This window comes from Polyodon spathula, chromosome 13, assembly GCF_017654505.1.
Source record: "Polyodon spathula isolate WHYD16114869_AA chromosome 13, ASM1765450v1, whole genome shotgun sequence".
NCBI classification, from domain to species: Eukaryota; Metazoa; Chordata; class Actinopteri; order Acipenseriformes; family Polyodontidae; genus Polyodon; species Polyodon spathula.
The window spans coordinates 16,886,239-16,910,302 of record NC_054546.1 but is presented as its reverse complement, the minus strand read 5'-3'; the positions used below and the strand labels follow the sequence as shown (position 1 = coordinate 16,910,302).

Genomic DNA, 24,064 nt, shown 5'->3' with positions numbered 1-24,064 from the left:
CAGGAGGAGCACTGTATATCTAGGTTTGATTTAAGTTAGTTTCTGGCAGTGGAGAGGTCAATTGCAGATCCTTTATTGCAGAAGATCTACGATTTGGGAATTGACGCACACTATGAACATAAGACAAGAAAATGTACGAACAAGAGGAGACCATTTGGACCATCTATGTTTATCCAGTTCCTAGTATTGTAGCTGATAAACTTTGAGTTTGTCTTAAAGGATCCAAGTGATTCATCATCAACATATGACTAAGTAAACATTCTGAGTAAACAAACAAAACCAATAAAATCAGTTTTCATGCAAGTTGGACTGCATTGTTTGTCAGCTGCTCCTCCCTCAACACACCTCACAGTATTTTGGAAAATGACATAAATAATATTTATCCACATTGTGTAAAAAGTTCTTTATACCAGTACAATAAACTATAAATGATAAAGTCTGCAGCCTTTTTTAATATAAATGTTTATTGCCTGCAATCAATACCCCTGTGTAACCACAGCACAAATGTAATCACTTACATTTCATTAGGAAACTAAGAGCCAACCTGCTAGAAGTGATATAATACTGAGAAAAATATAGAAACATACATAAAAGAATACAAAACTATTTCAATTACAACATTTTTTTTTACCAACAATCATACATAACAACTAAGAAAGCAGTAAAGTGTATTTTTTTTCTTTTTAAAGTCTTAAGTGGTTTTGTTAAAAGTTTTCGTATATTCACAATAAATGTTTCCGTTTTTCTGTTCTTGGATTTCAAGAACACTGTATTACGAAGATGCAGTTACAATTATGATTTTTTTTTTTTGTGATGCCACACTTTAAAGAGAATTATTCAGTGTGATGTGGATTTAAAAAAACCCTAACAATCACTGTGAAATGTGCCACTTACATAAAGGGAACGTTAATAAATATATTTAAAAAAAAATAAAATAAACAACCACTATTATTCATGGGAGATACACGAAATATGTACCAACAAGTCATTATATCAATCAAATTTTTTACAAAGAAGAAAGTGGTATTTTAAAAATTCCATTTTCATGAGCCATGTCTTGCACAGGTAGGTAAATTCAGAGACCTGTCCTAACCCCTCCCAAGTGTCCTTTACAACTTTTTTAATAAACACTAATGCAAAAAACATCTCTATTCTACTGTATACACAAAACACAATGAATACAAACAGATCGGGTATATGATCAACACAGGGTAATTGCACTTTAATCTGCAGCTGGAGCAATTGTCTGAAACCTTTGGATGTTCTTAAGCACCTCATTAGAAAAAGATGCAAGTTGAGGCTCCAATTCTTTTCACAGAAATCCTAAGAATCTCTTTCATGCCATTACATTGGGTTGTGTGAGGCTCTTGGGCTTAGCCTCTCCTCTCTTTAAATAAAAATCGTTGTGATCACACTCGGCTGCAGTTTGTAGCTGAAATATTGTATAAAAAAAGACCCTGCTGCTAACATACATGTTATTGCAGCTCTTAAATTCCCAGTACAGTCTGAACCCCTCTGCCTAATATTAAAATGAATGGATGGTAAAGACATACAGCTTTGTTTTGTGAAGCAGTGAATTTGAACGGGCAATAGTGGCTGGAATGTTCTGTTATGAAAGTATTCTTTCAGGAGTATGGGACCGTTTGTATATGTATTTTGTTCTTTTTTTTACAATATGATTGTGCGACTGTCTGAGACTGGCTGATAACTCCCATTTACACCGTCTCGATGCCCTTCTCGAATAAGCTAAACGGAGATAATGAAAGGAATCAAAAGAAGTGTGCTGAAAATACGTTTTAAACTTGAGCTGTAAGATACTGTAGCAGTGGAGATATTATAAACATCAAAATTTGTATAAAAGGAGTGTACATAGTTCACATTTTCAAGCAATTTTTGGCCTCCTGACTAATAATAGTGCTCACAGCTTGGATTGCACCTGATTCAACATTTTGCTTCAGGCAAGTCTAAAAAAAATGGAATGATACTTTCTATATGGAATTGCTCCTCATTTTGCTCTTCACATCTTCCTTAATCTGTATAGCTGAATTACAAAAGTTACGGTATAAAATGGATACTTTGGAACTGAACTTTTTCTTCAAGCTTTCGAAGCAGTTAAAAAACAAGGAAATTGAAAAAAGTGCTTGTATGCTTCGCGAATCATTTCACTGGAGTAAGGAAACTCAGTTCAGAGGTCAACAGTTAGTGGCAGTAGTAGCAGTAGCCCAGGGCTGACACTTCTATAGAGAGAACCCCTTCATAGTTTACTAGATGATTGTGAGGGACAAAATGCACATGGAAAAAGACGGCGTGGTTCCTTGGGGGAAGGAGGACACCCCCGAACAAATCAAACATGTAAAATGTCCATGCTGTAATCCTCTGTATAAGAAGAGTTTGTGTCCGATTGAGGTGGTGCCAGGGCTTCTTTGTTTTCAAAGTTTGGCTCCATTAGTGTATGTTTTTCAAATACAATCTTTTTACTAGTCTCTGGGCGGTTTTGCACATATATTACTCTATTATAAGCCTTTAGTCTCTTCCATAACTGGACGTACACTTTACACTGGACGTACATAAACACCAGTCCTCCTGTGAAACCAATTGCCACAACGACCAGTTTAGTCCAAAAAGGCCATTCCAAAATACCTGCAACAAAAGATAAGGGTTTTCAAAATAAAATTAAATCCAAATCAGGTAAAAACAAGCACACAGACGGTGTCCCACAAGGCAGGCATCATCATTGTTAATATTGAGTGTCTCTATTTCTTTCAGATGTAAATTGTCTTTAAGCAAAGAACAAATTCAGATCATTGTGATGTGTGGTGCACATAGCTAACAAGATCTGGCCTGATTTAACAAAGACCATCCAAATTAACATCATGTAAGATATTGCCTATGATATCTGCTTTTTGGGAGACCCCACATTCATGTATATTCAGAATGATTGGGAGGGTCATCTGGTCTTTATTTTACTCCCCAAAAACATGTTTCTGCAAAGACTGGCATAATGTGGAAATATTACAAAAAACCCAAATGACAAACAAATTCACCACCCCCAGTCATTTGTTCACACATCTGTCCCAATACTTGTTGGAAGGAAGTGAATATAAGAGTATTTGGTTTATTAATCATCAAAAAAATTTTAACAAGCATAAATGTAATATTCTTTAGCATCATTTTTATCAGAATGAAAAAGACCACAGAAACAAGAGTTGCTTGACAGGTTCACATTTAAGTGATGAACAATTTATAATAACTCCCTCATATTGACATATCCACCTTGACAGGCATTTGAAAACATTAAACATTAACCACCCAAGTGTACCCTTAAGAGAGATGCGCACTGGTGTGTAAAACAGCACAAGCATTCTACATTTGGTTGTCACAGGGAAAAAAATGGACAGCCACAGCTTACTAAAACTTTGTTTTTCATAGTGGCGGGGCTTACCATCTTCATCAGAAAAAAATAGTATAACTAGCAAAGAAAGAACCCAAAACCGATCAGTCCACAGTGCTTCATTCAGTTACATGAAATGTAACTTTGATTTCAGAGTTTGCATGGTGGTGGAGCTGAGATTTGTAAATCTTTTAAAAGACACCATTTGCTTTAATCAAGGCCCCTATGACTGACAGGTGAAGTGCATTATGGTATTGACTGATGAAGGGCTTCTATTCCTTACTGTTTATAAATCTTTTGCTGGGGGGAAAAAAACATTTGGATTTATTGTGTACAAGAAATAAGACGAATTTGCATTTCACAATTCAATGTAATATGTGTGATTACAAAAAGCAAGGGATGTATCTACCTATACATACAAATCTGATTTGGATACTCCTCGATTGTTCAAACGGTCATTTAGCTACTAACAACTTTTTACTTGTATTCTACCATGATGTAGTGTTCACGACACCTAGTTGAACATTAGAATATGCCTTGGTGAAAAAATCCTTCTTCTGTGCTAAATACAATATCCCAGGAGATCCACATAATGCTGTAATGGTTTCAAAATGGACTGAAAGAGCAATTGGATGTATTTTGGCTACTGCTACATCTGGCCCAAACAATTGTTTCCTTTCTCTGTCCTGTTTTAGTTGTATTTAACTGCAGTATAAGTATCTCAACTATTTGTTTTCAAACACACTTCCCCCTGACAAAGGTATGTTAAACATATTGAAACACTGGGAAGTTGGCTTTTCTGAGCAAAAACATATTTGTAGTACGGTATAAGATTGTTAAAACAGCCACCACCCCAAATATTAATAATTAAAGCCATCATGATAAGTCCAACTTTTTTATTTTTTAAACAGATGGTAATTATAAGAAAAGTCAACATGCTCTGACTAAGAATTATAAATATTGTTGGGAGGAATGTGATGTGGTGATACACAAAACTTAAGTTCAAAGGACAAATCTTGCCACTCGAAATGGATATAATTGATGGCTTCAATTATAACAAGAATGTATTGAAATATTTACAGAAAAATAAATTGAAAAAGAATTACCTGGTATTCTCCCGGCTGCATGGTTAGAAAAAGTTTAAGTTTTTATAATGTACGAACAACCATACAAACGTTATTACACATAGAATAAAATTCTTCATACCTGTGCAATTTCTTAAATTTCTTATTACCTCTTAATGATATTTGCAATTGTTCAATAGTTTTTTCAGAGTGCTGTTGTTCACCTTTTGATTTTTTCCGCTACGACCTGTTCCGAAAGCCCAACTGCTTCTCCAAGTATCCATGGAAACCATTTGTATCCATTTTGTTTGGAGTATAGAACTAGAACAGGCTCACCATGAGGAAGACGTTGATTTTGTAATAGAATCATTAATGTCTACAACCAGGAAGTGCAGGGAAGCAATCAAAACAGCAACCAGAATAGTCTGACATAGTTAACCCTAAAACTCTGTATTTTAAACACAGTACAGAAACCAGGACCAGAGGACATGGTTGGAAATTAAGTGGAGTGCGACAGAGGGAAGGAGATACTTCTTCACAGAGACAGTAGTGAGCGTATGGAATGGGCTACCTTGTCATGCTGCTGAAGGAGACTCTTCTTCACAGAAAGAGTGGTGAGGATATGGAATGGGTTACCTAGTCATGCTGCTGAAGAGGACTCTTCTTCACAGAGAGAGTGGTGAGGGTATGGAATGGGTTATTGTAGTCTTCTTCACACAGAGAGTGGTGAGGGGATGGAATGGGTTACCAGAGTGTTGCTGAAGGAGACTCTTCTTCACACAGAGAGTGGTGTGGGTTACCTAGTCATGTTGAAGGAGACTCTTCTTCACACAGAGAGTGGTGAGGGTATGGAATGGGTTACCTAGTGGGTCTACCTAGTCATGTTGCTGAAGGAGACTCTTCTTCACTGAGAGAATGGTGAGGGTATGGAATGGGTTACCTAGTCATGTTGCTGAAGGAGACTCTTCTTCACTGAGAGAATGGTGAGGGTATGGAATGGGTTACCTAGTCATGTTGCTGAAGAGGACTCTTCTTCACTGAGAGAGTGGTGGGGTGGAATGGGTTATGTCATGAATGGGCTACCTAGTGGTGAGGGTATGGAATGGGTTATTTAGTCATGTTGCTGAAGGAGACTCTACTTCACTGAGAGAATGGTGAGGGTATGGAATGGGCTACCTAGTCATGTTGTTGAGGCACAATCAGTGGGATCGTTTTGAGATCAATCAGCTACTGAAAAGCGGACATGTTTAGATGGGCCAAATGATCTCCTCTCGCTCGTACATTTCTTACATTCTTATATTTTTCTTTGCAAATGGAAAATCTGGAATTTTGACTGCAATTGTATTTAGTAATACTTTGATGAATCAGTTAATAGTGTTATCAATCTATCTTATTGTCCCGTATGCGTTGTACTCGCTGGATTATATAGTCAAAAGACAAGACTGACAATCATGGAAATGGAGAAATGATTGGCATTCCAGCCACTTGGAAGAACAGCTGTGCTTTTCATCCTTTTCAAATCAGTTCAAATCACTCTCTCAGGTCATCTGGAAAAAGACTCAATAAAACAACATGTGATCATCGGCACTCAGAACTACTCAAAATGGTTGCAGATTTAACAAAAAAAGTGGAGAAAATAAATAAGGAACTGTAGAAATGCCATTTTAACCCATTGTCCTTGAATTTTGTAACAGATTTTCACTCTGTTACAATTAATAATTCTGTAAGGTTTGTAATGTTTTGATTTTCTAATGCTAATAATAGATAAGGTCTTTACTGGGCTTATCAACACACACACACACACACACACACACACACACACACACACACACACACACACACACACACACACACACACACACGTATTTCAATTCCAAAAGCCTCTTTAATCTAACTATTAGTTATCTTCTTCAAATGTTCTAACTATTACTGGTAGGAGTTTTTAGTTGTGTAAAGTTATTTTTTTTCTTGTGTATTTTGGTGTTTTTTTAATTTGAATCTGTACATGTATTTTGCACAGCATTACATTTGTTTTTAATTCACAATAAGCTACACTTTCTTAATAAGATTTGTCTCTGATTTGTGGAAGAAGGAAGCAATGTTCCATTTTACCAGGTAACCCTTATAAAAGTTCCCCGTAGCAAAAGCACAGCAAAGTGTAATAAATTATAGAGAAAACATGGTAAAGCATAGGTAGGCATTACAAAGCCTGCAAAAATGGCAAAGCATATTAAAAAACATGGCAAATCATGGTAAGTTATGGTAAATGCACAGTATAACCATGGCAAAAGCCTGGGAAAACTAAAAAATTATTGTGATAAACTTTAAAGGAACATCAACCATTTGAAAAACAACCACTTGAAACCTACATCTGAATTACACTGAAGGACAACCAGGCCTAAATTAAATGCAGGTTTTGTGCTGCACAGTCAGTTTTCAGCTTTAGCATTCTTTTATTTTGGCAAGGTAATCTGCCCTGGTAATACAGAGCCAGCACATTTTTAGGGTTGTCTGATAATAAGTGTCTATCTCATGGCCTGCACAGCTGAATAGTTCTACTGCAGAACTGTGTCTGGAATTAAACTGCATCATTAAACTGCAAAACAACAGCACTCTGTAATTAATCTGTCCTAACAAAGATAAACTATATTCAGTAAAACCGGAATTAACCAGGCACTCAAGGTGCTGTTCATTCTAGGTGCCAGAGATCCATTCTGGGGTTTACTGGAGGGAAAGAGCTGGCAAGCTCACCACCAGCCCTATACAAACATGCAGGCTGTATACCCTTAAAAAGACTGGTTTAGCATGACGGAAGCTGTACTTTACTTTGAATGCAAGCTGCAGTTATACAGCTAATAATCATTCTAAACTGGCTAAAACAGCCAAATGCATCCAACCCTGAGCCAAACTTGAGTAAGCAGTGTATCAGCAGGGCCATAGTGTTTCAACATTGCAGCAGGTACCCTCAACCTAAGCATCATATCGATTTGAGAAAGACACATTTCAGCCACCACAGGGATGGCAGCCATCTGTTAATTTGGAAACACATACAGCGTGTTCTTGATGAGTTATTCGTATGGATCTGTTCCCAACATTGCACTTCAATGCCAATACTGACATATTGTGTTTCTTGTTTTGTGTTTAACATCACAGTTTAAGATGAGTTTAAGATTACGTTATGTACAATACATTTTACAGTCCATTGCATCGTATTTGTAAAGGCTGAAGAAGTGATGGATAAAGCTCTTTATGAAACTAATTACTGCAAGTCTTACGTTGCGTTGTGTAATCAAGCATACAACAAAGAAACCCACAAGCAAAATACATACATAACCCATAATCTGGATTTAGCGTTGTGTCACAGCAGCATTTTCCCTGTCAATCAGAACATGTACATAGTTATGAAAGAAGTGTGTTTTATTATGGTCTGCATAGAGATTGAATGGCTATTAGCCTAGAAAAAACTCTTCAGCCCCACTAGGTGGATTCTGAGATCTGAAAGAGTAACTGTTTGAACTGTTCAGAAATGATCTCTAAATTGCAAGCAATGACCTTTTAGGATGAATCACAGAGTTTGATTGCTACTATATACAACTGCTAATACAGTCAATGTAAGTGTAAGCTTGTTATAGCATCTGACCAGGCTGGAGATGTTTTCACTCCTAAACGCCAAACGTAATGATGATTCATTTGACCAGATCCGGAACAGTGCTTTTTGATACCTCATCTGATTTTGACATTCATGTTCAGGGATTGAATGTACGTCATTGACACTGTTCCAACACTGAATCAGATGCATCACCTAAAAGACTTCTGTAGAATTAACGCCTAATTTCCACTTACCAATTCCCTCTTAGCAAGAAGAGCACCTAAGTTTATGCCTGCCCTGACTTATAGCTCAATTACTGTATGTAAGAAACTAAACATGGGACACTATTGAAAATAGAGTACAAGTCATTGCTTGTTAAGAGCCCAGTTAGTGAGCTTCAACTATGACCTCATCCCTGCTGTTAAAGCTATGCCCTGCTTGCAGTGTTGAAAGAGATTGTAAGTGCGGCTTGAATTTAAATGTTATGGTACTTTTCATAGCCAGATTAATAGGCTACAATAAACCTATAGACTAAAGACTATTGAATGAAAATGTTGTTTAGTGGGGTGCTGGTGATGTGCCTGTCAAGCAGGTGACTGTTAATGCAGGTTTTAATATACGACCAAAGCCAGTTGTCTTGGGCAAAGACTATTAGGTTGTGTGGTACTTATATATAATGCTACACTCACCATTTGAGGTTGACATGCAAGGGCCCAATTTTGAAGCAAAGGAAAATGCTAATTTTGAGAGGACTACATGTTTTAAAAACTTTAGTTAAGCAATTTTAAATCATAAAACACGTTGTATTATTCCCTGAAAACTCACCTTTGCCCTTGCAAAATATAGGGTACTAGGTCAGTAAGCATTGATCAAATCCTGCATTTGTACTTGTCAGAGCAGAAGAACAACCAAAAAGTTTGTACAGTCCTTAAATAGAAATACGCAGGGTCTGCATAAGTTTACTACTTAGTAATTCTATAATTTTAATACGACATCTATGTAGGCAACAGTACTAAGGGAAATATGCTAAGCTTTAGTTGTCTTCTTTTTAAATACAGTACAGTATGTTGAACAGACATCTATCTAATAGTCTAATACTAGTCTCACTAGTTACTGTTTCTGCAATATTGTGCAATACCGTCACACATGCTAAACAAACATAACACTGGTAAGTTAATTTAAGTTTCAAATATTAAAGTTCAATTATGTAAATTCAAGTTCCCAGTACAGCTAAGTACCTGACTTTAATTCCATAAGATGCCACCTGAAGATCAATAAAATAAAATAAATGCAATGCAATTTACACACTGCTTGAATTAAAAGTATTTTGCAAGCGCTAGTGTGAAGTAATGTCAAGTGAAGAATTTACCACAGCTACCGCTGGCCAAAAAAAAAAAAAAAAAATGTATACTGAAACAAACAGACAACATTTAGTGCAGAATGTATGCCAGACAGAACTTTATGTTCTAGACCATTAAACCAGTTAAAGCTATTGAAACTTTCGTTAACTGTAGCTCATCTGTCTCATCTGAAATATTTAACAGCAAGAAGATTGAAATATTTTTAGTTTTAGTTCAGAACCATATTGAGAAAATAGTTTTTAGCCATGTGTATATTTATTAGAAGGTAAGCTTTATAAATGAATAAGGGTAAGGTTTGGTAAAAGAGCACGAGACTCTACATACCACTTGTCTGACCTTGTTTTATCTCCTCTGCTGTTCTGTCAATGAGAACATACAGGGACCACACCACACAGGTAATGGCGATGACATGGAATGTCACAGAGCACATTATCTTCCGTCTCTCGCTGGATGTCATCTGGAGCTTCTCCCACTGCAAAACATAGGTGGGACGAAACACATTAAAAAAAAAAAAGTAACTAAGATAGTGCAGATGCGAAGGCAATGGTACAAATCACTGTAACTGTGTGAAACTATCCTCAAAACAATAGTTTGCCTGTTCTGTAGGGCAACAAAGCTGTTTCTTTCAAGTTCTGTAACTTTCCTGCTTCACAATACCTGGCAATATTAACAAACTGTTTATATATATATATATATATATATATATATATATATATATATATATATATATATATATATATATATATATATATACACACATATATATATATATATATATATATATATATAAAAAAACAAAACAAAAAAAAAACAACAACTTTTGAATATATTTTTCAATCTGCTTTGTAGTCAGTGGGTATCCTCCAATTCCACCAGGAAGCCAATTGCCCTTTTACATGCAAGAGTTTGAAGGCAACTGCAGACGGCCCCAAGAAGCTAAAGGTTGGCCAATGATCTTAAGTGTCCAGTCAAGCTTCCCAGCTCATATCGAGAACTTGGCATAGCCAGGATGATACCCTGCATCCTCTATGACTTTTCCAGCCTTTTTACTATTGCTGCAAAGCACACACTTGGGTATACTTTTTATGCTGGACCAAGAAAAGAAAAGAAAAAAGTTAATTTTTTAATTCGGCAATCATTTTAAACATATTTATTGATCGGTGAAATGGTAGCCGTACTAGTCCAGAGATGATCGACAAAGAGGAGAGGTAATTCCTTTTATTGAACTAACTAAACAATAATTAATCACAAGCTTTCAAGACCTCAGCTGTCTTTTCTTTAGATGAAAGTAGAATTCACTTACTTTCACCTGAAGAAGAGGAGACCTGACGGTCCACTAAATGGTATCACTTCTCCTTCTCTTTGTCAAAACACATTTATTGCAATGTAACTTTAAACTCAAAATTAGCAAATACATTTAAAAAAAAAAGGACTAACAGATGCTGGATGCAAATACATAAAAAAAAATCAGGCAGCCCTGGCTTTATCTATCAGTTCAACAGGCTGGAGTTTTAAGTCGTGGCTGTAAAGTTGGCTACATTTGGAAGACAGCGATTCTACTATTCATTAAAATGAAATACTCTACTGGGACAAGCATGTTATTAACAGACTACCTTATCAGAGTTTTTTAAATTTGCATAGAGAGTTGAAAATTCATTTAAATTAAAAAAATCCACAGTGATAAAGAGTACTTGCCTAAGATTTTTTTGTTGTATTTATTTTTTATTTCACTTACTTTCTGTAGGGGCTTTAGTTTGGTCTCCATAATGAACTGGTACTTGCACAGTTCACAGCAGCGTGTGTCGGAGCTCTTGATCCACTGCTGCAGGCAGGCCTGGTGTACGAATCGAAGACTCCCTGTACAGTGGCAGGGTGTAATCAGCTGGCTTTCCTCGTCTCCTTCACAGTGACAAATCCTGCATTAAAAGGAAAATCATCTGTTATGCTGCACTGCCACTGAGGAAAGCTATTTAAAGCTTGGGGCTCAGACTGCCATCTCTTCAACACTGGGTTACAACACAAGGAAACCAGCTTTGAAAACATTTCATTTTTTTGATGTTAAAAAACCCTTAATCTTAAAATCATAGAAAGGCATTTATCAAGAACTGGGAGCTATCACTGCTAACTGAAACAAATGCTAACATCGATTAAAGGACAAACCCATTTATGCATATAGCAATGGTTTATTCTGCATCCAGTGATGTTAGTGTTTAGCTTGATAAACATTCGCTAAGCGCAATGAATACATAAAATGACCGGTTATCATATAGTTACAATATTGATAAACTGCTGATGTTAGTATTTGAACTGTAATACCGTTTCATGCCTCAGAATCTCAAAGAAATGACGACCATAATCTCACTATACCATAATCGGACTATTTATTTTAGGTTATTAATGCTTAGCATCTCTGACTAAATAAATTTAATTCACATCGCCACCCAAGAAATATAAAACCTAAAATTATTAATCTAAAAATGCTAACAATATTGCACTACTATAACCTATCAGACACTCCTAAGTTTGCCCTTAGTATTGCTACTGTGCTGATCTTTACTATGAAACCCTTTTTTAATAATGTAACGTCAGACTTGACTTCTTTTATATTCCACACTACAGAGGGTTAAAACTCAGGGGCTGTTCATTCATTTTTCATTTACAGCATTGCTTTCTAGTGAAATTGTTACTGATGAAATGACTGCAGTTGCAAGCACAGTGGTTAAAGTCAATTGAGTCTGCCCCGCAGGGAGAGGCTTCTCCCAAAGTGTGATTCTGATTAAAATAAAAACCCAGTACAAGCACGTTTAATGGTGCACTGGCAGTGCCCAGCCAATCAGTGCTGAGCAGGTTGGAAAATGTAATATCCAGTCAGGGCCAGGCAACAATCACTTTAAGAGACAGAACGTGCTTGTGTCACCGCTAGGCTCCGATGATTTTGAATGTAGAAGTGGCAATCATGTCGAGCTGCAGTAGCACAGAGCAAGAACAACCAGCGCAAGTCAGAACAGCAAGTGGTAGGTCACTAGCCGAGAGAATATGTAAACCACACTTCACGTCACAGGAGATTGCTATATTAATAGAAGAGGCAGAGGCACCCAGGGCAATAATTATTATTTATAATAATTATTCAAGGTACATTACTTCATAGCTTTGACATTACTACATCTAAAGTGTAAAATACTACCCTCCCTGATCTGTCTGCCAGTAGCAGCAGCCGATTCATTTTCTAAAGGGACATGAAGTGCAGTTCACTCATTATTTTTTTATTTGGATTTAAGTGCATGTTTGTGTACTTGTGTGCGTTTCACTATTTAAGATACGGTTAGGTCCAAACATTTAATAGAAAAAATAAATAAAATAAAACATTTTAGTAATTAAAAATAATCTAGTTATCTGCAGTATGTGTTAATCCTGATCATGCTGTTTGTTCAGTAACTTGTTCACAGTGTGTGATTATAAAATCAAAGCCTCCTTCTCCTGCTTTAGAAGAGATGCGACCACCTGTGTTGTTACTGTGATATCATTAAATAAAGTTGCAAACACTAATCAGACTGCATACAGTTGTTTGATTTCGTCATTCAAACCGGAGACTGGTTGCTTTAGTATTGCGGTTACTGTTTTGCCGCTGAAAGCAAACACTTTCTTGATATATATATATATATATTTTTGCATAAGAAACAAATACACTGTGTCAAGTTTACACAGCAGTTAACTCATTTACAGCTGCAGATGATACACACACACACAGCACTAGCAACAATCAGGGAAAGGAAGGACAGACATACACATACAGGCACAGAAGTGCTGCTCCTGTTATGTTGCTCTCCATATACTGTACAAAAATAAATTAATTAATTTAAAAATTATTATATTTGTTTATTATTCATTTAGGGATAAAATTGTTAGTTTCTTACATTTTGTCATTTTTTGTCTTAGTTTTTTTTTTTTTTTTTTTTTTTTTTTTTTTTTTTTAACTTTTCTTTCTTTGACTTCCTCTTACTGTGTCAGTCCAAACGCATGCAGTTGCTATGTAGCACTACTTTGCTTTTTTAGAGTGTTACATTATTAAAGTTACTGATAGCACCACTAAATAAACCTGGTTTCAGCAGGTCTTAACGCAGTGCTCAATTATCTATTTGGGACCCCACTGAGCCTTCATCAGAATTGCTTCAGCGAATATGTTAACGATACCACGCCCTGAAATTTATGCCGACCCGTGGCGATGTGGCAATCACTCTATGACGGCGCAAGACAGGTCTTTGGAATACCATTTCAGTGCAGTGTTTTTTTTTTTTTTTTTTTTTACGTCTTCGCTCCACATTCTGATGACACTGGTATAAGCCAAGGGCAGGATGCGAGAGACGTGAGCTGTAAGTGATGTTTAATTGTGCGAGGAGTTTATCTGCGCCACATTTAATGATGCTTTCACACCAAGCAATGTTAAATAGCCCAAGGGTGAAGAGCTTTCAGATGTGCCCCACAAGTGCTTTACATGCCTAGCTGAAATAAAGTTTTATACATATAAAGTATTGTGCCTCAGAAGAATCTTTTATGACGCACATAGAAAATTAACATTTGTATTGCCTTTAGTACCCCACCCATCCATCAATAATATGAAACCTCAGAATGGAGTGAGGTAACCAGTGGAGTACCACAGAGATCAGTATTAGGTCCTCTGCTATTCCAAATCTACATTAATGACTTAGATTCTGGTATAGTAAACAAACTTGTTAAATTTGCAGATGACACAAAAATAGGAGAAGTGGCAAACACTGTTGCAGCAGCAAAGGTCATTCAAAATGAGCTTGACAAGATTCAGAACTGGGCATACACATGGCAAATGACATTTAATAGGGAAAAGTGTAAGGTTCTGCACGCAGGAAATAAAAATGTGCATTATAAATATCATATGGGAGATACTGAAACTGAAGAAGGAATCTATGAAAAAAAACCATGAGTTTTTGTTCACTCAGAAAAATGTCTTCAACTAGACAATGTGGGGAAGCTATAAAAAAAGGCCAACAAGATGCTCGGATATATTGTGAAAAGTGTTGAATTTAAATCAAGGGAAGTAATGTTAAAACTGTACAACGGATTATTAAGACCGCATCTAGAATATTGTGTTCAGTTCTGGTCACTGCTACAAAAAGGATATTGCTGCTCTAGAAAGAGTGCAAAGAAGAGCGACCAGAATTATTCCGGGTTTAAAAGGCATGTCATATGCAGACAGGTTAAAAGAATTGAATCTATTCAGTCTTGAACAAATTAGACTACGCAGCAACCTAATTCAAACATTATTCTAAAAGGTACTGACAATGTCAACTCAAGGGACTTTTTCGACCCGAAAAGAAACAAGGACCAGGGGTCACAAATGGAGATTAAACAAAGGGGCATTCAGAACAGAAAATAGGAGGCACTTTTTTGCACAGAGAATCGTGAGGGTCTGGAACCAACTCCCCAGGAATATTGTTGAAGCTGACACCCTGAGATCCTTCAAGAAGCTGCTTGATGAGATTCTGGAATCAATAAGCTACTAACAACCAAATGAACAAGAGGGGCCGGGTGGCAAACAGGGATATATGTTCTAATCCAAGGCTATTATTGTAGCATGGCCAGGTCCTGTTGTAGGTGAGTACCCAGGGTCTGGAAAGTATGGGGATGACTTCAGAGAATAATATGGAGATTAAAATCCAAGTACATAATTAGTAGTAGTAGTGCCAGTTACATAATACAGCTGAGGGGTATTTTAGCCCCTATTGTGCATTGTTTGACTTAGACCTTTTTGTATCATTTTTTATCAGTTGTTTTTTTATACCTTTTTTAATAACATCATCACTTTTTTAGGATATCTTGAAACAAACCCCCCTCTACAGCAGTCACTGCATAGTGTAATATTTCTTAATGCTTGTCATTTAAGGGTTAACTTACGTGTTATATTACAGTACATGACCGAGTGATACAAGCAGAGGGTACAAAGCTTTCAGTGTTTCCAGCTTCTTTGTTTATGCTGAATTGGTTATATTTGATTTTTTAAGGCTTATTTTATAAATGTATCATGCACCAATATGTGTACATTTTTAAAGTATTTATTCATTGGCACTCAAATTGTATCAATTTTTAAAATGTTTACACATGGCTATGCATATGAGTGCCTTCACTTTTTTGCTGAGAATCTCACCCTGGGTCGATTCTTTCATAAATTGAAGAATTGTACTATTGATCGATACAGTTATTTCATGCAACGACCTTAATGAATATCTTTAAGTGAACACTCAATTGTGAACTACAGTGTAATGAGGCAACATAAATATACACGAGTTACCTGTCAGGGGAGAATATTCAATACTGAAAACTAAAATAAACCAGTGAGTTTAAATAGACATGTACATTAGCACATTTCATTAGGAAAGCCTTTACAATGCCAACAATACATTATTATAAACCACCAGTCACATAACAGTTGCAAAGCTGCTTAAACTAACTGAAAATAAATAGAAGCGAGGCTGCAATGAACTTACATACTTGCTCATATTAATTACAGTACTTTAAAAATAACAAAATACCAAAATGAAAATTGAAAGGCAGGGAACGTAATAGCTGGATGCATGTGGTTTTAAATGTCTGCTAATTGTTTACACATACTTTAATGTACTGTACGCTATCTCTGTTTGCAAGAGTACGAAACACAAAGGGAAGATTACGTGGGAATTATACAGCAGAAAGAGGATAGACAGAAGGGGTTGAAAGAAGGGTGGTTGTAACTGTGAACCAACCTGCACGCATCCCCTGAAGTTGAATACGGAGACAGTGAGACCATTTTCTTTGACACTGGAGAGGAACAGCAGTCAAGATCGCAATCCTCCTCCAGTGAGCAGAGCGGGGCCCGCTGCTCATCTGCTTTGAGGTTCGACCAGATGTCGTCTTCAAACACTTCGTCATCTCCAATGTCATCGGTGCAGTACGAATCGTTGCCCCCTGTCAAAGCGCTTGAGGATGTTGCGATGTGCATGCGGATGGCATAGCTCTCCAGTTCAGACAGCTTGTGAAGGCTCCCAGTGGTCGATGAACAAGAAAAGGACAAGAGAAAGCGGAAGAGGTGTGTGCCTTTCTGTAGCTCGTTTGTCTGCCTCCCTTCGTGAGGAGGTAGGTGGAGGGTACAATGGTCCTCTTCAACCCCTGAAGTACACTTGTAGTTGGTGGAAAACGTTGGAACACGATAAGAGAAAGGAAGGTTGTAATGATTAGGTTTGCCATTGTGAGTTATGTTATTGGTCTCCAAGTGATTTATTCCTGAGCAGTTCTCTTTGACCGGTGCTGATTTCCCTTCTGAGCACGTCCTATCAATGAAGTTTAAACCACTGTAAAGGCCATCCATCTTCTGGCCTACATCGTTGAGGGATTTGGAAAATTTCAGAGCTCCGTATGACTTGACATTCATGGAGGGCTTCAGTAGATGCACACAATCATGTCCAAATGAATTAGTCTTCTTTTCTTGGTACACTGTTGTCACGGCAACCTCTTGAGCGACATAGCTATTGCTATTAGAACTCTTCAAGACAACGGCTGTCTGCACAGGATTCTGTGCCCCCTGTTTTGCAACAGGTGCTTTGCAACTGCATACAGTGTAAACAGGATTAAATCAAGAAAAACAGAAAGGTATAAAAAAGTATAAGTGAAACAAATGCATGCATGTGTTAAAGAAAAGCAAGGTTGTTCTATAAAAGATTAAAGAACAACAATAGATTGAGCGCTCATAAGCTGATATTACCAAGCCTGTAAATATTATTAATCCAAAAGGTAAACCAAATGACCCACAGTGTACACAGACTTCTTTACAAAGTCATTTGGTTACACATTACCTGCAAATGTCCTGGTTTGAAGGTGTGACCGAGGGTCGTGGGAAGCTGCAAGGAGCATTAACTGAAGTCGGGCTTCCGGCCTAAAAACAAACAGTAAAAAAAAAAGGTATCAGCAATTAAAAACTACAACTTCCCATCCACAGAAACACATTTTGTTGAATCAGAAAATTATTCTCACAAAACATCTGGTAGTTTTAAGCAAGACGGTTCTCCACAGAAAGCAACTGCTAAGGCCTCTACACACCACACGCGATGTGACAAGTGAAACTGTAACGATGCGACAAAATTAATAGAATCTATACTTTTAATAAGTGTCTTTCACACCACAGGTGACGTAGGAGCGACACTAGGGCGACAATGGAGCGATGCAAAATAAATAGGATTGACTCCTCCATGATGTATTTGCATGAATGTGGATTAGACTACACATGTAGCCCAAAAAAGACACCATGCAATACATAGTACACACATTAAGTATGTACTACATATTGCATGTGTTTCTGTCTTTTATTCAACACTTATATACATACAATATGCTAGGTCTAAAGATTGGGATACTTCCTTTAAAAAGGGGCTTAGCTCAGCTTTAATGAAGCTCATTTGGTTTGAAAATTGATTTAATTTTGCTATTTTGCACAAATATTAAAGTTTAAAACGACATGCCTTTACATCAAACAATGTAAATGCTCCATAGCTTTACAGTATGCTTTAAGTCTAAACGTTTACTGCATTTAGATACACAGTACAGTCAATTTCCGTTAAGGAGTTCAATTTAGCAGTTGACTACAAATATATGCAATTTAAAAAGTCCCAAAGGCTCACTTGACACAGCCTCTTATCATCTTTCCTGGCAGCAAAAGCGCCTAAATGCAGACCAACCGCAGTGTGCAGGGTTTGTGTTTAAAAGACCACAGCCTTGAAGCTAAATTACTTGGCGCACAGCTCTGAATGTTCTGCATGGTGGCATAAGGACTTGCTGCAGCAGCACTTTGTAGGCAGAGCCTCAGTTAGCTCATCTGTTCATTAGGGGTTGTGAGAGCCAGCTACCAACGGCGGCCTCATCAGACAGGACAGCTGGGTGGTTAATGGCAGGAAAGTAGCCAGTGAAGGTGTGGGAACATCTTCACCCTCCAAGTGAAATGACCCAGGAATTGTAAGACAGTCTAAAAGCATGCCTGGCAAACAAAGATGTATTTAATTGTGTGTAGTATCAGATATTACTATTACTTTAAGTAACAATGGGCTTAAATATGGAATTTCAAATTCAAATATTGTTTATTTATTTTACTTTTTTGCTTGACATGGCCATTCAGTTTACTGCAAGTAGTTTGCATGTCTACAGAAGTATGTAAAGCTGGCAGCCTTATCTAGGATCAGACTAATAAATAAATAAATAGTCCAAGAGTTACCTGTACACAATATATATAAATATCTTCAAAAGAGCTATGCAACACCAAAATTGCTATTTAAAAACAGTCTTGCTATTTCTGTTGCTTGAACCGAGTTCTTGATTCTTTATGTTTTTCTCAATGTAACCTCGCACCAGGACAGGCCAGTACCCTTGAATCTCTTAATACAATAACACTGTCAAGCTCCTCTGCTGACTCAGACACAATAAGGTTAGAAAAAGGTTCAGACTACAGCTATAGCCAAAAGTTTTGCATCACCCTATAGAACTATGCTTCATAAAGTCGAATGAAACCTGCTGAATGATGTTACGTTAACATACTGAATTACACAGTGCTTTACCGAAATATACTTACCGAAAAACTGACAAAAACTGAAAAATGAGACATTTCAAAATCTAACATGAAATACTACTATTATGGCAATATAATTTTGTAGTTTCTTTGATTACATGATATTAAATAAATATTATGTTACATATATGGTTTGTGTTATTTCAGTTTTACGTAAAGGGTTAACACAAATCAATATAAACATCATACTGTAGGGTGTTGGGGCACCAAGGGCATTCTTGACAGTGCTGATTCAGCTTGACTAGTCTGCCATATTATATATAGTAGATTTTTTAACAATGGGCTTATATCTTATGTGGAATGTAATAAACGAGAACCAAAATGCGCAATTCAAGCTACAGTACAGGTGACACTTACATTAGTTATAGTGGTTGTCCCTGGTGTGGCTACACAGGAAAGCTTCACTATTTCCGGTTCGTAAGCATTGCAAATCACGCCTCCACAAAAACTTAACTTGAGAAGTGAAGGCCATGCAAAATTTATAAAAGCACATGCATTTACAGTGCTACAAAACCCTGGGCCCTACAGCTGTGCTCTTGTGTCCCAGCAATTTCCAATGTTTCCTGTTATGCTTCTAAATTATATGACCTAATAATGTCAATTTTTAAACTAAAACTGTCCATAAATAAAAGACCTAAAAATAGATACAATTATTTGCAATATTAAATTAACCTTTAAACTCAATATGCCTCATGTCTTTCTAACAAGTTTAAAGAAATTACAAGAATATCCTATGCAGGTAAGTGCATTGCATTATCGTATACTGTTGAATATAATCTCTAGTAGGCGCTGTATATCTGGTTTGGCTATTTTATAATCAGATTTAAAATTTTCCGTTTTTGGAAATAATTGAATAAATCTTACTTTTTTTGTACTTTCCATTAGCTAAATGGGCTTCAAATTTGCAGTTTCGAAAGAAACACATGTTGTACTGTAGCACATATGGATTTTCATTTTAAAACATGAGGGATAATGTACTACTTTAGGAATAATGGCATTGCTGTGGCATGAAACTCCTGAGAATTATTTGGAACGAGAGAGTTTAACTTTTACTCAGGAAGATGCCACAGCAATGTCATTAGCAATACTATACTACAACTTTAATGGTATTTATTTATTTAACTCTGTTTAAAAATAATCATTGTAGTCTGAAAGAGGATCTCTGTGAAGTGTTTTATCAACAAGCATTGGTTCTGTTTCATTATAGCAGAACAGCTGACCTTAGAAAACAATTGGAGAGCAGTGTCTGGCTGTTGTATAATTAAGGTTAAAACTCTCAGTTGTTATACCTTATTCTCAGGTTATCTGTTTGCACTTGTATTCACCTAAATATAGTCTGGGTCACAGTATTTTACTGTCTGAAAGCATGTCAGGAGGAAAGAAGCCATCGAAAGGGTGGGGACAATTTAATCTTCCACATGAAATGACCAGGAAAGTGCAACACTATCTGAAAGCATGGCTTAGAAACAAATATTTTTTTTTAACCAAGCGCTATACAATATATCTTATTTAAAAAAAAAAGTTTAATATACAGTGGCTCTCAAAAGTATTCACCCCCCTTAGACTTTTCCACATTTAACAGTGATACAACATGGAATCAAAATGGATTTAATTAGGAGGTTTTGCCACTGATCAACACAAAAAAAGTCCATAATGTCAAAGTGAAAAATAAAATCTACAAATTGTTCTAAATTAATTACAAATACAAAACATAAAATAATTGCTTGCATAAGTATTCACCCCCTTGAGTCAATATTTGGTAGAGGCACCTTTGGCAGCAATTATAGCCATGAGTCTATTTGGATAAGTCTCTACCAGCTTTGCACATCTGGACACCACAATTTTTGCCCATTCTTCCTTGCAAAATTGCTCAAGCTCCATCAAGCTGGATGGAGACTATTGGTGAACAGCAATTTTCAACTCTTTCCACATAGTCTCAATTGGATTGAGGTCCGGGCTTTGATTGGGCCACTCCAGGACATTGACCTTTTAGTTTTTAAAACACTCCAGTGCGGCTTTGGCTGTATGTTTGGGGTCATTGTCCTGCTGGAAAAGGAATCTTCTCCCAAGTCCCAGGTCTCTTGCAGACTTCAGCAGGTTTCCATTCAGGATTTCTCTGTACTTTGCTGCATCCATTTTGCCCTCTATCTTCACAAGCTTTCCAGGACCTGACGCAGAGAAACATCCCCATAGCATGATGCTGCCACCACCATGCTTCACGGTAGAGATGGTGTTCTCAGGATGATGTGCGGTGTTAGGCTTGTGCCAAACAGCACTTAGCATTGAGGCCAAAAAGCTCTATGTTGGTCTCATCAGATCTTCTTCCACTTGGTCTCAGAGTCTCCCACATGCCTTCTGACAAACACTAGCCAAGATTTTATGCGAGTTTTTTTCAACAATGGTTTTCTTTTTGCCACTCTCTCATAAAGGCTATTGTTGCCGTATGCACAGTGTCTCCCAGCTCAGCTGTGGAAGACTGTAACTCCTTTAGAGTTGCTATAGGCCTCTTGGTGGCCTCCCTGACTAGTGCCCTTCTTGCCCGGATACTCAGTTTTTGAGGACGGTCTGTTCTAGACAGATTCACAGTTGTGCCATATTCTCTCCATTTCTTAATAATGGACTTTACTGTGCTCCGGGGGATAATCAATGCCTTGGAAATGTTCTTATATCGTTCTCCTGATTGGTGCTTTTGAAGGGTTTGCTTTGAATGTTCCTTCGTCTTCATGGTGTATTTTTTGTTAGGAAATGTACTAACCAACTGTGGGACCTCCCAGGGACAGGTGTATTTAACCTGAAATCATGTGAAACACCTTAATTGCACACAGATGAATTCCATTCAACTAATTATGTGACTTCTAAAGACAATTGGTTGCATCAAAGCTTACTTAGGTGTGTCATAGCAAAGGGGGTAAATGTTTATGCAATCAATTATTTTCTGTTTTATATTTGTAATTAAATTTAGAACAATTTCTAGATTTTATTTTTCACTTTGACATTATGGACTTTTTTGTGTTGATCAGTGGCAAAAACTTGTAAATCCATTTTGATTCCATATTGTAACACAATAAAATGTGGAAAAGTCCAAGGGGGGTGAATACTTTTGAGAGCCACTGTAAGACGTGTTTATTTCAAAACTGTAATTATTTTGTATTAATTTTGTTAGCTATTACATTAAGTCCTCATGTAATAATAATATGCTTGAATAGAATACCATGTTACCATGAACCACATAACTCAAGTATGTGCTCTAGTTGCCCACCCCCGCCCCCCTCCCTCCCTCCATTTCCATGTATTTTTAATTAGTCGAGTTGACTCCCAATTTGAGACAGCGCCCCAATTCTCTGGTCTGACTTCACTCCTCGGACTGGCCTGAATTCTAAAGTTTGAATCGGAGCTGGGAGGAAAGGGCATCACTAAATGTCATTCAGAAATGTTGCAGGAGGCGGGAACATAATTATACATCTGGGTTCTTGAATGCCAAAAACAAGTAAAGTGAGAGAGACATTTTTACTGAATAAAAAATATTTGAAAACATGAACACAAGTCAGATGCAATAATCTATCTATCAGTAGTTGGAAATTCTGGCCTGTGATTGGTTAAAATCTCATCATAGGAGCACAAATAGATTGGTTCACATCACTATCAGTCCTGCCCCTCTTCAAAGAAACACCCTTCTCCTCTGCACTCCTCAAAACAACAAAAAAACGTCTGAATGTGAAAACTTCTGAATAGCGACTCTGTGACTTAACAGAAAATTAATACAAAACATTACTACAAAAGAAAGATGCGCCAATCACTAAAATGGTGATTAAAACGTCACTGTCACTGTTTTCTGACTTTCTGAAATTCTAACAAATTCAACCTCGATGATGTAAACAAATATCATGGCTGGGAAATAAACTCGATTATGCAGCAGCCAGCAAGCCAGACGGAGAGCTGTACTGAGTGGAACGAATGCGCAAAAGATTTGTGCCCAACTGAAGTGATAACTCAGGTAATTTCCATGTTTTTCCAACTGGAGTTGCCTATCAACTCAAATTCTGGCAGAATTCAAGCCAACTTGAGCGCACTCGAGTTTGCTGTCCATGGAAACAAGGTATAAGTGAAAATGGAATAACATTCAGTACTCTAGCTTTAACGCATAGGTAAAAAGCCTTTTAATGTGTTCTTACCAAAAACATTAAATTGCTGTTCTGTACCCCCTGACACCTTTATGTATTGTGAAAGTTCTGAAGTAATGGTTTCAATGTATTCAATGAAAAATCTTGGGTTCAGAAAGAGTTAGCCACAGTGATATACAGTACAGTGCATTCCCTGATTTTCTCGCTGGGATAATTAGTACAACCCCAAACACCTGCTCATCAATTACTGCATAACTGAAAGGGTAAATTATCCCAATTAACTGCAATTACCCTCCTAGTGTAAGACTTAAGTGGCGCACTTTAACTTTTACTTAAATAAATCGAAACAAAAGTAAATGTTATTCTCAGAATTGAGAGAACGTCTTGCCAGATATATATATTGTCACTAAAGTAAATTCTTTGTTTATTTTGTGAATTCAGCTCATGAAAGATGACAAAAGGATGGGACCACAGTATTGCGTAATACATAAAGTATTGCGGTACAGTATTTCACAAGATCTTGTAGAACTGTAATTTTATTAATAAACAGGTACATTTTTTTTTAAATCGCTCTGATCCATTTATTGTACTAGTCTACTTGCTCTTAATGGAATTTACTCATAACCAAATATTTGTAAGTTTTGCTCTTGTTGTAATCACTCGCAAAACGTAATAATTTACTGTAATTATTTTCGCTCATTTTAACTTGCTCTTGAAACAACTGTAAGTCATCCTGGATAAGGGTGTCTGCTCAGAAAGAAAACAATAATAATAATAATAATAATAATAATAATAATAATAATAAATAAAATTGGGTAGGCATTTAAACCTCCCATAATATACTGAAATTAACTGTTGAAGTACCAACAAAATAAGTGAATATGTATTTACTTGTACAGTTGTGGATATCTCTGAGTTT

At 36.8% G+C, this 24,064-nt stretch overlaps 1 protein-coding gene across 2 annotated transcripts in view; it reads right to left on the bottom strand.

The window, feature by feature from the left end:
* Window positions 1-320: 320 nt before the first annotated feature.
* march8 (membrane-associated ring finger (C3HC4) 8) overlaps window positions 321-24,064 on the bottom strand; it is a 75,235-nt gene continuing 51,491 nt past the window's right edge. The window contains exons 3-7 of one of the 2 annotated variants that reach the window (XM_041267510.1): window positions 17,265-17,344; window positions 16,179-17,018; window positions 11,141-11,321; window positions 9,730-9,877; window positions 321-2,640 (exon numbers count right to left, since the gene is read on the bottom strand). In XM_041267510.1, coding sequence (XP_041123444.1) covers window positions 2,345-2,640; window positions 9,730-9,877; window positions 11,141-11,321; window positions 16,179-17,018; window positions 17,265-17,344 — 1,545 coding nt within the window. In that variant the 3' untranslated portion in view covers window positions 321-2,344. The remainder of the gene's footprint in view (window positions 2,641-9,729; window positions 9,878-11,140; window positions 11,322-16,178; window positions 17,019-17,264; window positions 17,345-24,064) is intronic. The other variant, XM_041267509.1, reaches the window with a different exon arrangement.